Source organism: Schistocerca gregaria, chromosome 7 (genome assembly GCF_023897955.1).
Source record: "Schistocerca gregaria isolate iqSchGreg1 chromosome 7, iqSchGreg1.2, whole genome shotgun sequence".
Taxonomy (NCBI): Eukaryota; Metazoa; Arthropoda; class Insecta; order Orthoptera; family Acrididae; genus Schistocerca; species Schistocerca gregaria.
In genome coordinates, this window is record NC_064926.1 from 165,150,017 (window position 1) to 165,166,327 (window position 16,311).

General features: G+C 42.9%; 1 protein-coding gene across 1 annotated transcript in view; it reads right to left on the bottom strand.

Moving 5' to 3' along the window:
- The window catches only part of LOC126281385 (cytochrome P450 6j1-like), a 134,396-nt gene that overhangs the window by 84,936 nt on the left and 33,149 nt on the right, over window positions 1–16,311 (bottom strand). Inside the window, exon 3 of the mRNA XM_049980309.1 lies at window positions 7,306–7,494. Within this exon, the coding sequence (XP_049836266.1) occupies window positions 7,306–7,494 (189 nt within the window). The remainder of the gene's footprint in view (window positions 1–7,305; window positions 7,495–16,311) is intronic.

Below are 16,311 nucleotides of genomic sequence, written 5' to 3' on the forward strand. Positions count from 1 at the left end.
AGGTTGCCGTTGGCAGTGCTTAGACATTCGTCTGGCAGTTGGGCTACTCAGAGATGTGTGCCATCCGGGTTCCTCGCCGACTACCAAACCATAAAGGGCAAAGAGAATGACTGAAGAATGCACTCCGCGGGAAGCAAAACGTGGATTATAGGGAGGTTATTGATGCAGCAACACGTGCCCTCCGTCGCCGACCAGTAAAATGGTACCAGATGGGCATGCAGGCCCTCCTAATAAGGTGACGTAAGGCCGTCGCATTGAACGCAGATTATGTTGAGAAATAGGGTTTTGTAACCAAAAGAGTGAGGACAAATCTGACGTATTGGAAACCTGAATAAGATAAGTCAGCTTTCGAAAAAATGGGTTGCATTAGCTATTGAACGGCCTCGTATAAATGCATGCATGCCAGTTTCACGACGCAAGACGCCATCATGGTAGTGCAATATTAATGACTAGCAATGTACAGCTTTCCAGGGTTCCGATTTGTAAGTGGAGTCAGAAGTAATAACCAGTTTAAGCTTTACAAACTGAAGAGCTGGGAAAGAAGCATTTTATGCTAAGACTGTACATACAGAAATTTCCGATACTCATTTATTGCCACATGATACAGTGCGTCTAAACATAACTTCCTTCTTAAACTTCGTGCTAGTGACCAATATTCGTCTTATGGGAAGCATAGTAAATTGAACGTTTATCTAGAAATTTCATTTGAGAAAAAATTAGTGTAATTGTAAAAATTTTCACCTTTTTTTCAGCTGAATAATACAAACAAGTTTTATTTCCTTCTGAAATCATCCCTAATTTCTTCACTGACTCCTCAGTATACAGGCTGAATAACAGGAAAGATAGGCAACAACTCTGTCTCCATCTCTTCTCAGTTACCATTTACATCTCATGTCCTTCAACCTTTGGGGCTGTGCGCTGTAGACTGTACAGGTTGTACATGTCCTTCCGATCTGTGTGTTTTATCCTTTAACGTTTCACTCCCTGAAATGGTATCAAGGATTTTGAAGTTTTCGACACTCAGGTAAGTTCAAGGTCGAGATTCGTAACATTTTGATTGCTATTTTTTTGGATATCGAACACTTGGTGGTCACTTGTTTGTTCGGAAACTAATCCCGCGATCACCACGGATGAGATGGTGACAGAAGGGAGCAGAAAGGGAGGGGTGAAACTACTGCATGTGCAGAGGTGCGCTGTTAGAGGGAAAGGCAGGTATAGTCGCTTGGACGACCTTGTACGTTGTAAGCGCTTCTGTATAGTGACAATCTGTTAACTTATTTAAGGGAATTTCTTTGGCTCGTGTATCAGTTTATTTACTCTTCCTAAACTTTAAAGTTAATTACAAAATAGTCACAAATGGACCAATTAAAACATATTCTGTACTTGCGATCATAGAGAGTCATAGGGACTTCATTTAGTACAACTGGCAACTCCAGGGTTTGTCATATCCTTCACTTTCGGTCATTGTCCGCAAATACAATAGAAACAGCCATAAACTGAAAGAATGTCGTCTAATTGCATCATAAGTCATCGTTTCGCAAAAAAGCTTGAAAAACTGGAGATAACTGCAGTTGCTGAAACGGTAAGACATGATCTCCTGCTTGAACATCTGCGTGTAGGATCCCCTCAGAGTTGGCAAGATTGAATGGGGAAGAAGAATAAGGGCTCTCCTCCCGCCATTTGAAACTGATGATATCGGATTGTTTTAATTGCTAGTGTATGTTTTCTTTAGAGGACAAGTGAACTATTTGAAAATATTCCCGATGAAAATCTATTATTTGTGGAGCCGTCTGTCTTATCTTGCCACGTGGTGCCATCACTGGTATCGGTGTCCATATTGCTGCACTGCTAGTGCTCATGACGTAGTATAAATAAAAGGCAAATCTTCATATGATATAATTATTTACTCATTATTCGAGGCCTATCTGGTGAGTAACCTCCGTTGTCTTGTAGCGGGGGGAGCAGTGGGAATACTGTGCAGTCATATTAATGTGGCCAACTGTAAAAAGCATGAATAACCACCTTTTGTAACGCGGAGCGCTGAAAGATGTGCAGGAAGAGAGTCAATGAAGTATGGAAGTACCGACTTGGATGTAGATCCATACCGACTTCAGTGGCGTGGCCAGCTGTTGTAGGTTTCTCGTTTGAGGATCCATGGTGCTTCAGCCAGATCGAGATGGTCCGTAGATTCTCGACTGGGTTTAAATCCGGGGAGATTGGTGGTCGGGGCAGTATGGTAAAATCATCCTGGTGCTTTACGAACCACGCACGTCAGGGCTGGCTTTGAGACACGACGCGCTGACCTGGAGGTAGATGCCACTAAGCTGAGGGAAAACAAACTCCATGTAGGGGTGAACATGGTCGCCAAAGATAGGTGAATACCTACGTTGATCAACTGTGCCTTTCCGAATGACGATATAACCCAGGGAAAGCTACGAAAACGTCGCCCACAAGGTAAAGCTGTTGCAGGGTGTTTGCATACAGACGATTCAAGCTGTACGCACCTACCGCCAGTTGTCCAATGGAGCATCTGAAGAGGCCATGTGTCGCCACTCAGTGGACGTTTATTTGTGGTATTGGCGGGCAAATTCCAGCCTTGAACATAATTCAGCATGGGTTCATGAACCATGCGCCTGCTTCGGAGGAACATATGCGGCAACGTCCGCTGAGTGTTCATTGAGGAGACACTGTTGGTAGCCCATTAGGTCATCTGAGCGGTCAGATGCTCAACTGTTGCACGGCTATTCGCCGGTACACATCTCCGTAGCCGTCGTTCAACTGTCATCTACGGCCCGAGCTGCACCACAATTGTCCAGGCGCCAGTTTTGGATACCGCCATTTTGCCACGCAGGGAATACTGTAATCACGGTTGGAAAGCGAAAAGTTTACAAACATAGCCGTTTCGGAAATGTTTCCATCCTCGGCCGGAAAGCCAATAATCAGCCCACATCGCAGTTCACATATATTGCTCCGTTATCGCATTACGATTACAACTGCCGTGTTTTCCATGCCTCGAAATGGTTTATATAGCATCCACTGGAGTTAAGCCTCCTGCCGCCTGCGAGTAGTTATTTCAGGGTGACGTCGAACATATGCGGTGGTCAAATTAATGCGACTGGACTTTGTATGCATTTATAATACTTTGGAAAATACAGAGCTCTGAAAACGATGAGCCACTTATTGTAGCCCTCGATATACACTCTTACTCATAAATTAAGGATAATTGCAGAGTGTGGTGCGGCACAACGTAGCACTACACAAAACTGGTGCTAACAGCATAGGCACATAGGGAACACACAGGACACAGATCTGTAAGTCCACGGTATTGGTGATAAGTTGAGAAAACCGTCCCGAAACACATGTGCTACGAAACGCCACTGTTTCCTGGGCATGTACCCCGACATCAATAGGGATATGATCGGCCATGCACAAGTGCACAGGCCGCACACCGGGTTGGCATACTCTGGATCAGGTGGTCAAGCAGCTGCTGGGGTAAAGCCTCCCATTCTTGCACCAGTGCCTTTCGGAGCTTCTGAAGTGTCGTAGGGGTTTGAAGACGTGCAGAAATGCGCGACCGAGAGCATCCCAGATGTGCTAGATGGGGAGTAGGTCCGGAGAACAGGCAGGTCACTCCATCTGCTTGATATCTTCTGTTTCAAGGTACTCCTCCAAGATGGCATCTCGATGGGGCAAAATGACGTCCCAATACACCTGACCCGTTATACAGTTCCTCTGTCAAAGACATGCAGGGGTGTACGTGCAAGAATCACAATCCCACCCCACACCATCAAACCACGACCTCCATACAAGTCCCTTTCAAGGTCATTAAGGAGTTGGTATCGGGTTCCTGGTTCACACCAACTGAAAACCCGGCGAGAATCACTGCTCAGCCTATACCTGGACTTGTCCGTGAACATAACCTGGGACCACTGTTCCAATGACCATGTACTGTATTCTTGACACCAGGCTTTACGGGTTCTCCTGTGACCAGAGGTCAGTGGAATGCACCTTGCAGGTCTCCGGGCGAATAAACCATGTCTGTTCAGTCGTCTGCAGGCTGTGCGTCTGGAGACAACTGTTCTAGTGGCTGCGGTAAGGTCCAGAGCAAGGCTACCTGCAGTACTCCGTGGCCATGTGCGGGCATTGGTGGTGAGATATCGGTCTTCTTGTGGTGTTGTACACTGTGGACATCCCGTACTGTAGCGCCTGGACACGTTTCCTGTCTGCTGGAATTGTTGCCATAATCCTGAGATCACACTTTGTGGCACAAGGAGGGCCCGTGCTACGACCTGCTATGTTTGACTAGCCTCCAGTCACGCTAGTATTCTACCCCTCATAACGTCATCAATATGGGTTCTTTGAGCCATTTTAAAGACACAGTCACCATTTGCACGTCTGAAAACGTCTGCACCGTACTCGGACATGCATCAACACACCTCTGCATATGCCGACTGCTGCCAACGCCACCGTGCGACGACCGCATGTCAAATGCACCGCATGGACATACGCCGAGGTGATTTAAACCCGCAAACTGCCCACCAGAGCGTTGTTTCACCATGTACCAGCATTATCCTTAATTTATGAGCATGAGTGTAATTTTTATTCTACTTTGTTAGTGTCGGATGTTTTGGCGGGCGATGTGATCGTAATAAAGTTATTGTTCACGTGCTAGCAGAGCGGACAGTAGAAGTGTGTAAAGCGGAGGCTGAGCAGACGTAGTAGAAAGAGCTGCTTTAAATGTTACACGTTAAAGGAAATAAGGACGAATGAAAGAATTAAAAAGGTCAATGTTACATTTATTTGAAAAATTACTAGTTCCGCATGATGAGTGCAAAACAAAACAATTCAGAACTTTCTGCAGATTACGGAACGTCTCCGGTCGACCATTGTTGAGAGCTTCGGTCCATAAAGACAAATACAACTAAAGTTTTTATTCACAATTAAAGTATTTGTGTAGATTGCAACAAACTCGCCGTTTTCGAGTAAACTGCAGTTGCAGTTAGATACTGTCTAAATTCTGTCTTCGTTATTCAGTGAGTGAAGGGGTGTTACAAGTTGCAGATATAAAAATACACTCCTGGAAATTGAAATAAGAACACCGTGAATTCATTGTCCCAGGAAGGAGAAACTTTATTGACACATTCCTGGGGTCAGATACATCACATGATCACACTGACAGAACCACAGGCACATAGACACAGGCAACAGAGCATGCACAATGTCGGCACTAGTACAGTGTATATCCACCTTTCGCAGCAATGCAGGCTGCTATTTTCCCATGGAGACGATCGTAGAGATGCTGGATGTAGTCCTGTGGAACGGCTTGCCATGCCATTTCCACCTGGCGCCTCAGTTGGACCAGCGTTCGTGCTGGACGTGTAGACTGCGTGAGACGACGCTTCATCCAGTCCCAAACACGCTCAATGGGGGACAGATCCGGAGATCTTGCTGGCCAGGGTACTTGACTTACACGTTCTAGAGCACGTTGGGTAGCACGGGATACATGCGGACGTGCATTGTCCTGTTGGAACAGCAAGTTCCCTTGCCGGTCTAGGAATGGTAGAACGATGGGTTCGATGACGGTTTGGATGTACCGTGCACTATTCAGTGTCCCTTCGACGATCACCAGAGGTGTACGGCCAGTGTAGGAGATCGCTCCCCACACCATGATGCCGGGTGTCGGCCCTGATTGTGGCGCTCACCTGCACGGCGCCAAACACGCATACGACCATCATTGGCACCAAGGCAGAAGCGACTCTCATCGCTGAAGACGACACGTCTCCATTCGTCCCTCCATTCACGCCTGTCGCGACACCACTGGAGGCGGGCTGCACGATGTTGGGGCGTGAGCGGAAGACCGCCTAACGGTGTGCGGGACAGTAGCCCCCCTCATGCAGACGGTTGCAAATGGTCCTCGCCGATACCCCAGGAGCAACAGTGTCCCTAATTTGCTGGGAAGTGGCGGTGCGGTCCCCTACAGCACTGCGTAGGATCCTACGGTCTTGGCGTGCATCCGTGCGTCGCTGCGGTCCGGTCCCAGGTCGACGGGCACGTGCACCTTCCGCCGACCACTGGCGACAACATCGATGTACTGTGGAGACCTCACGCCCCACGTGTTGAGCAATTCGGCGGTACGTCCACCCGGCCTCCCGCATGCCCACTATACGCCCTCGCTCTAAGTCCGTCAACTGCACATACGGTTCACGTCCACGCTGTCGCGGCATGCTACCGGTGTTAAAGACTGCGATGGAGCTCCGTATGCCACTGCAAACTGGCTGACACTGACGGCGGCGGTGCACAAATGCTGCGCAGCTAGCGCCATTCGACGGCCAACACCGCGGTTCCTGGTGTGTCCGCTGTGCCGTGCGTATGATCATTGCTTGTACAGCCCTCTCGCAGTGTCCGGAGCAAGTATGGTGGGTCTGACACACCGGTGTCAATGTGTTCTTTTTTCCATTTCCAGGAGTGTACGTCGCTGCAGGAACATAGCGCAGTACCGCTATGCCGCTTTTCCAGTGTATCCAGTGAACTCATACACGAAGTACATATCGGCCAACACTTCATCGACTACTCTATCCGTACTGGTGGGTAACGCTGTTGACGTACAACTGATGCTGTCAGAAAACCAAGGAAAGGAGTGATACCGAATGCAAGCTTGAGGATGAAGAGTGAAGAGGAAATTACTTTTATTAACAGGAAATAACGTGAGTGAAGAGACCAAGTTCGCTCCTTAGCAGAAAATCAGCAAGCAGTGCGTACCGTGGACATTCACACTGTTGTTCGAATATTTTCAGAGCAATGCAGATGTAAAGGTGCATAGAGGTAATAAATGAAACTATATGCACTTACTCGGTAACGAGTCATTACAGAGTATGGCTCTCTTATACCTACCTTCACAGAAACCGAGCGAGGTGGCGCAGTGGGTAGGACAGTGTATTTGCATGCGGCAGGACGAGCGTTCAAACCCCTGTCCGGCCATCCTCATTTAGGTTTTACGCGATTTCTCTGAACTCCTTCAGGCAAATGCCGCGTTGGTTCCTTTGAAACGAAACGGCCGACAAAGTTCTCCAACCTTCCCTAATCCGATGGGACCGATTACCTCGCCGTTTGGTCCCCTCCCACAAATCAACCAACCATTCTCAGAAAATATCCCCCAACAACTTCAGAAATAGTTTCGTGGATTTCGTGTTCACCCTGGTCTGCTTCTCGATTCTAATTTCCTGAAAGTACGGTAAGGTGACCTCCACAGTAGGAAGGGATGTCTCAGCATGTAATTCACTACATTATTGAACTAGAGGTACTTACTTCTCGCCCTTAAGCACGAACGGGTTCCTGGCGAATATGGGGTCGACGTCTTCGTTGGTCTGCACGTTGTTGTCGTGGAAGGATGGGAAGTCCCTGACGAGCATCGTTCTCACCAGGTCGGCATCCCTCACCAGCAGCATCGGCTCCCGGAAGCGGTACAAGCCGCAGAACGGCACTCCTTCCATCTGGCTGCGGTGAAGAAACAACAAGTCAGTCTCTATATTATTCATTTCACAGTTGGACTTACACTCAGATGACAATAGTAATGGGACACCTCCGAATATCGTGTCGTACCTTTTGCTAAGCGTAGTGATGCAGCTCGTCGTGGCATGGACTCAACAAGTTGTCGGAAGTCCCTTGCAGAAATACTGAGCCATACCGCTTCTATTGCCGTCGGTAATATCGAAAGTGTTCCCAGTGCAGGATGTTGTACGCGAACTGACCTCCCGATAAAGTTCCATATATTTTCGATCGGATTCATGTCGGACTATCTGGGTGTCTATATGATTCCCTCAAACTGTCCAGAATGTACTTCACACCAAAGCGAGAAATTGCGTCCCGGTAACGTGACATCGTTGTTAGTGAACATGAAGTCCATGAATGGCTGCAAATGGTCTCCAAATAGCTGAACATAAACATTTCCGGTCATTTATCGGTTCAGTTGGCCCAGACTATCCAGTCCATTCCACGTAAACGCAGCCTGCACCGTTACCGAACTACCACCAGCTTGCACAGCGCCTTATTGCTATCTTAGGTCCATGACTTCGTGGGGTCCGAGCCACACTCGAACCCTATCAGCTGTCACCAACAGAAATCGGGCCACATCTGACCAGACCACGCTTTTCCAGTCGTCTAGAGCCCAACTAACACGGTACAACCCCAGGAGAGGCGCTGCAGGCGTCGTCGTGCTGTTAGCAAAGGCACTCGCGTCGGTCTTCTGCTCCCTTAGTCCATTAAAGACTAATTTCGCCACACTATCCTAACAGATGCGCTATTCCCACATTGATTTCTACGTTTATTTCACTCCGTGTTGCTTGCCTGTTAGCACTGGTAACCCTAAGCAGTCGCCACTGCTCTCGGTCGTTAAGTGAAGGCTGTCGGCTACTGCGTTGTCCATGGTGAGAGGTAATACCTGAAATTTGGCATTGTAGGTACACTTTCGACGCTGAATCTCTGAATATTGAATTTCCTAACGATTCCCGAAATGGAATGCCCATCCATCTACTCTCATGCTCATAAATTAAGGATAATGCTGATACATGGTGAAACAACGCTCTGGTGGGCAGTTTGCGCAGGAACAATGGGTATGACACACATATGGTACACAGGCTCAATCAAAAAATAAAAACACAAATGCAAAACAAACACAACATTTCGAGCATACAAGTGAACTCACAAGCTGAAAACTTACAAACACACTCAACAAACACACACAATGACAACACCACACAGGAAAGAGCCAGATGGTGCACCATGAACTACACACATAAACTAACACACAGAGTTGCAAATATCGTAAAGAGACAGGGCTTCCAAATAGCATATAAGCCTGGGCAAACCCTCCAATCACACCTAAGGCAGCCAGCTACCAAGAGGGACAAATTCCAACAATCAGGAATATATAAACTTGAATGTCAAAGTTGTGGTGCAGTATACATAGGCATGACATGCAGGAATTTTGAAACACAATACAAAGAACATATCTGATGTTGGAAGTATGAAGCAAACTATTCCACATTTGCAGAGCATTTAAAACATCATAACCATCATCCTACAAACATTGATAACAAACAAATGAAAATAATGAGGATAAGCAACAATGACAAACATCTTATACAAATGCAAGAAAACTTCCACATCCAGAAAGCCATAGCAGAAAACAAACATGTGATAAATGAACAAACAAACATCAGCACAGGCTCCCTACTACACTTAATAAAGGAAATGACAACATAAAAAAAAACTTTTCCCCACACCATCTGGACACACACACACACACACACACACACACACACACACACACACACACACACACACACACACATAAACACACAGCACACAAAAAACAAAACAAAAATTATACCACACCAAAATATATATATACACACACACACACACACACACACACACACACACACACACACACAAACGCACACACAAATGCATACACGAACTGATCACAGATACTTCAATAATTGCACTCGAAAGTTTGGTAATAACATTCGATCTTCGGCAACAGAAACCAAAACAGTGCATTGAAACAAGCGTTCACCTTATAGTGCTGTGGAATGTGAAAAAAAACCGCAAATTGGCATTCCTAAGATGAAGAACAACACCAAAAATGCAACAGAAGCGTAATAAGTAAGAAATTATCCACGAAACCTGTACGTACAGTTCAAAACATTACTACTTAATAGGAAATACCAACCACCACAACTGTTTATAACCTGTAGGCACAGTGACAAAAATGTAAATTAAGTAGCTATAATATGTACATATTCCAGGCCACTGATGATGCCTTGCAGAAAATAAAGGCGAAACGTGTATGGCACTAAAATTGTGTTTTATTCAGTTGCTGTCAGACGGACCATAAGTAAAAATTACCAATATATCGTAACATTTATAACATTTTACCCACACAAAAAGACATAATAACAGTTTATGAAAAACCTAGAACAGTCTATGAAAAACATTATATTACTTTAGTGCACTCTAGTGGGCACAACCGAAACTAAATCAGTCCCCTGTCCAATACTGTCCTCTGTCGGCTGATACATAAACTACGTGCGCGTCCACTCTCGCGTCACCACCTGTCACTATCCAGCTCTGAGACACAGCTCCCACTTAACCGCCTCCAAGGCAGGATCGGTATACTGCGCTACGCCTCAACTTGTGATTATTATATTTAATTACCTTTTTAGGGAAACGTCTTTCAGGCATGGGAACAAACTAATTCAGAAATGTCTTTGCTTTAGAATCAGCATTAGATTCATTGTAAACTTCACCCCAGTCTTTCTTTAAAATATTCTTTAAAATAATCTGCCTCTCTGTTTTCTTACTTTCTGAACAGTACAGGGATTTAATTTATATAATGTGCATTGAGATCTGACAATCTGTTAACCACGAAAGAAGTATTCGTCTGCTTAACTTTCTCTTTAACTTCTGCTTGTTGAATGACTGCATCATCTATGAGTACTAAGAAGTTGAGCAACTCTGGTAAGGACGTTTATGACGTACTTAGATTTCGTTCCCCCAACGCTAGGTAGCAAATCGGACAGCAAATTTCCTCCAACGAAGTATATCGGCTGCAAGGTTTTCAGCTTTCAACCCGTTCATGCGCATGGATTGAGGATCCTTTGCAAAAGCTAGTTTCCTGCTGTTACGAGGTCTTCCTTTGCTTCTGTATCCATCTATTGGTTTTCGTAACAGTGTTGGTTTGGGGATTCTCCACCTTTCATGAGTAGCACGTGTCCCATTTTCCCCGCAAGCTTCAGTCTTCTTCAAGAAACGATTTCATGCACGCTGCGCAGATCACTTTTACTCAGCACTTCCTCATTTGAAAAGTTGTCGCGACAGCTTATTTTCGAAATTCGCCTCAATCATCTTTGGTGAAAAACATTGGGCTTCTGTTATGGTTTTGCTGATATTGTCTAGCTCTCAAATGCATATGTTGCCATTGGTAGGATGACACAGGAGTACAGCCGAAACTTTGTAGACACTGTTTTCCATACAATGAGGTAACAAAAGCCATGGGATAGTGATATGCACATAGTGATATTATCACGTACACAAGATATAAAAGGGCCGTACATTGGAGTAACTGTCATCTGTACTCAGTTGATTTATGTGAAACTGTTTCTGATGTGATTATAGCCGCACGACGGGAATTAACAGACTTTGAACGCGGAGTGACACTTGGAACTACATTCATGCTCATAAATTAAGGATAATTGCAGAATGTGGTGCCACACAACGTGGTACTACACAAAACTGGCGCTGGTAGCATAGGCACATAAGGATCACACACGACCCAGATCTGTAAGTCCACGGTATTGGTGATAAGTTCAGAAAACAGTCCGAAACACATGTGCTACAAAACGCCACTGTTTCCAGATGGTCCAAAAGCAAAAATTATCAATATACCGAAATATTACATGCACCTGAAGAAGACAGGACTACAAAAGTTGAAGATGTTATAAATGTATTTTAGCAATATGAATGATGCGTGAGTGTGGTTTAAGGTTTATATGAAGATAATTGTTTAATGAGTTATGTAGTGGGATTTAGTGTGGGAACATTTCGAAGAAGTATGGATGTGGACAAAGGGGATTTTTGTAGAACAGATTTGTAAAGTAAGTTTATGGTAAAGGGAAAGTTAATTCAGGTATAAATAACCAAAGTAAATAACTTTATTCATAAACAAAACTTCTGCATATTAGATAATTACGTCGGTAAAAAGTGCAGTCGTTAGGTTGAAAGGTGGCTACACTGAGTCACAGCGCCAGAGATTGCGCCAAAGAGTATTATTTCGCCGCCTCCACAGGCAGTAGTAGTTCAGAGGTTGCCGTGGGCAGTACTCGTAGACAGGATTTCGAAAGCAGTACTAGTTCAGAGGATGTCGAGTGCAGTTGTTGTTCTGTTGGGCGAGAGAGTAGATGCTGTTCGGTTGGTGTAATGTATAGATGGAAGATGTCGCAATGATCACAGTGTATTTTTCGTCAATATATGTTGAGGTAAAAAAAAATTATTTCACATTTCTTTAATGACAATGCCTCTTGGTCACAGGTTCAGTCAACAAAGCATCTGGCTCGTGTTCATGTATTAGACTTGTAATTCTGGTTTCTATGTGCAATTATAGTATTTCTGGTTTTTCAATTAGTTCATTGTAAATGGTGTATAAAATATCTTGTTCTATTGAGGAAGAACCGTGCCAGATACATGTACGTTGAGTCACACTACCACACACAGAACAGTTACACTTGTGCTTTGTTGTTTCGTAGCTTTTATAGTTGCAGGGGACGTAATTAATTAATTGTGTTAATGGAAATTTCTTGTCATTCTTTATTGTTATTTCATGCAGTCAGATTGTGTACTAATACTACTCAGAGGCAAGAGGTTACGAGACTTCGTAACCGGACACACAGCTACTAAAATTATTGCATTTTAATTACGCCCCCATTCACGTGGCGTCTGCTGCTTCGGATCGTTCCTTGGAATTGATGGATAGCAAAAATAGCAGACGTTAGTATTGTTGTAGTTATTTGTAGTTTTGTAATTGTAGTCTATATTGCATGTGTAGATTTGGTAATTGAATATTTGTAGCTGTCTTGCCATTCTTATAATGGCATTTTTGTAGAATTTAATTTTTGATGTGTTGTATACGGGTTTGACAGTTTTGTGCGATTGTGAAGGTTTTACTTGTTCGTGCATCGTGTTTGTCGGGAAGCATTTCGTATGGATGGTATTGTTGATGATGAAGTGTTATATTGTGTGTAATTTTCGTATAGTGAAGAGTTTTGTATGTTTTGTAAATGATTACGCGATCGATGGAAAAGGCAAAAATGATGGATAGTCAGAATGACGAAATTGTTACCATGGCGAACTCGCCAACACAGGAGAACAGTATGATGAATAATGAAGTAGAAAACAATTAAATAACCCGGAAAATAGTCCGTAACCGGTTCATAATTTTTCACAATCAAAAAAATTTCAGAATAAGAGATTAACGACAGAAGATTCTCGAATAGTATCGTACACAGATAGCTTTACAGCTATGACAAAGGAAGTTAGTTTTACGGGAAGTGTTAGGGGCGAAAAGAATTAAGAACCCGTTAATATGGAGCAGCTGCTGAGTGCAATATTAAATTTGGGATCACGGCTAGAAACTGATTTGGGAACATTGGCAACACGGTTAGACTAACAAATACTAACAATTAAAACTGATATGGGAACAATGGATACACGGTTAGACTCACGAATAGGGGCATGTTTTAAAAACCTGAAAGATGAATTAAAGAAAGAAATTAGAGAAGAAGTACAACCGATTTTGAATGCTCACAATAATAGATTAATTTCAATAGAAATTAGACAAAATTAACAGGATAGAGAGCAGGAAGAAAGAGATCGCGTGATAGTACAAAAATTTTCAGAGTCAGATTTGTAACGAGCACACGAAAACGAAGAAATATTTGAAAGAATCGAGGAATCCGTACAAAATGACAGAATAAATAACCTAACACAACAATATGAACAGTTAACTACTAAATGTGTCAATACTGAATCCCGAGTCGCGACAGTTACAGAAGACATAAATAAACAGAAAGAACAAACAGGTGATCTATCGGAAAGAGTTGAGGAGATTTCAGATAAATTGACAAGTCTTAGTTTAAATGGGGACAGAGATTCAGATGATACAGCTCCGTTGCCATTTGCAGAAACAGAAGAGTACCTGAATATAAATAAACATGTTGAAAATAAGGGAAAAATTAATGAACGCGTTAAAAGGGAATTTGAGGCGTTACGAAAGCAAGTTAAACAAATTGAAAGCGAAATCGTAGGAAAAGACAGTAGTAGAAATTTGGAATCACCAATAGCAGCGGGTTTTGGAGAAAATAATTTATTCCATTTACAAGCTGCAACAAGAGAGTGCCAGGCGCGCGAACTTGACAATAATCGACATTCGGATTGGGGCAGACGCGGTAGGTTTTTGTCGCCACGAGGCGGAAACTTTGACTATAAACACTTTTTAACTGTTCGGAAATTTAAGATCTTTCGCAATTCTAATAATGACATACATCCATGTTCATAGTTAGATCAATTTATGTACACATTTCCTCCAAATTGGCCACTAAGTCACAAACTGTAATTTATGTGTGGCTATTTAGATCCTCAGGGGATTCACTACACTAAGTGAGTATGTGCCGTAGCGTGCACAGGGCCCCGAGCTATAGTGGTGCTATTTCCCTTTCAGTTTTCTGCACTGCTGCCTACTCTTTTATTATTCTTTGTTTCTATCAAAACAACTCTTCAACTATCAATCTATCTAAAAGAGGAGTCAGTAAAGAATAACCGGATATGACTATTTTACCCAAAAGTGACAGTTTTCAGGATATTGATGAAAAACGAACCGGCGACGCGCATGCGCGCACTTATTACAGATTGTAATAATTTAAATGATTCTTATCATGCATTTCTATCGGCATATTGGTCCGAAAACACGCAAGACAGAGTCAAACATAGCATTATTATGCAGCGTAATTTTAAACAGTCAGAGTTCCGCACGCCTTCAGAATACTTTGAAGACATGATTCGAAAGAATCAATTCCTTTCCAACCCTTATAGCCCTACTGAATTAATTCGCATTTGTTTAACTAAGCTGCCACAATCAATAAGATACAGTGCTTTAGCCGGAACATGTAAAGACGACATTGAAACTTTTAAGATTTGGCTACAAGAACTTGACTATGACAACGACGATGGACCTTCTTGTAATTTTTTCAGTAACGGTAATCACAATAGATTTTCAGAGAAAAGGGCTAATAATCGGAACGGACGTTATAGCAGTAATTTTGAAAATGACAGACGAAACAGACAGGACAATAGATACAAACCTTATGACAATAACAGACGTTCTAACAGAAATTACACAGACAATTATAATAACGGAAATTCCTAGCGGAATGATGAATCATACGGAAACAGTTATCGCTATCATCAAGACAGAAATTCTTACTACAGAAATAACCAGGGGAGTAGAGCTAAAATTAATTTCAGAAGTGACAGTCGAAATTACACAAGAAGTAGTCATGCAGACAGCCAGGAAAATAGAAATTTTGATAACAGACACAACCAAGAATTTACATGTAACAGACAGGAGGGATCTAATTGGCATCCTCCACGTGACAGAAATTCAGAGAGACAAGTGCAAATCGTAGAAATTGATCTGCGAAATGACGCGAATAATCAAAGACGAGACGCAAACAATCGACAATGACTTGTAGCTTCGGCTTCTGGCAGCAATACAGACGGTTCAGAAAGTAATGACACTACAACTTTACACTACGTACGCTTGGTAGACATCAGAGATATTTTGCTAGACGAAAAGGAAAATAATGTAGACGCATTTTTACATCCTGTTATTGAAGTATTCATGAGTAAGAATAAGTTCACTGCGGTTTTAGATTTTGGGAGCCCATTGAATGTTATTAGTGACTCACTTTTTCGTATATGTGTAAGAACTATTGCTTGCCCTGTGAACCTGTTTCTAAAACTACGATTCGAGAAGCTATTTCTGGAAGAAGTGTGGAAGTCAAACAACAGACCAACTTAAATTTCATTTGTCAAGTATATGAATTTTCTGCTAATTTTATCATTGTTCCATTACTCAGTACACAAATTATATTAGGTATGGAGTTTCTTAACACACATACGGCAATTTTAAACTTTAAGGAAGGAAGTGTGAACTTGACTGTTGCCGGAATGCCGAGATGTTTCAAATTTTTCGAGTGTGTAACGAAATCTGAATCAGACACAAATTGTTTAACGTTTCTTACTTCTGATGTTTTCGCTGAGTATTATGACAATGTATTCATTCATGACAACGACAACAGATACAGAGACGCGATGGATAATATAATAAATAGTGAAGAATTAATTAATGAAAAGGTTAACAACGCTGAAGTGACAGATGACGTTTAATAAATTGATTTTGGTACACACATTTCAGTTATGCACACTTTGGTCTCAGAAAATGCTTTCATAAATTACGAGAAAATTGCTGCTTCAGTAATATGGTAAAAAGTATTCGAATTGTTCTTGCCAAATGCAAATTATTTCAAAAGGCTAAGCCGCCAACTATTTCTCACAGAGCACCGTTGTTTGCTATCATTCCAGAGAAATTAAAATAGATGGCTGCAGTCGATTTGTTCGGTCCAGTGGTTCGTTCTACTAATGGTTTTGCGTACATTTTGGTAGTAGTGGAACTGACATCAAAATATGTGTGTTTTA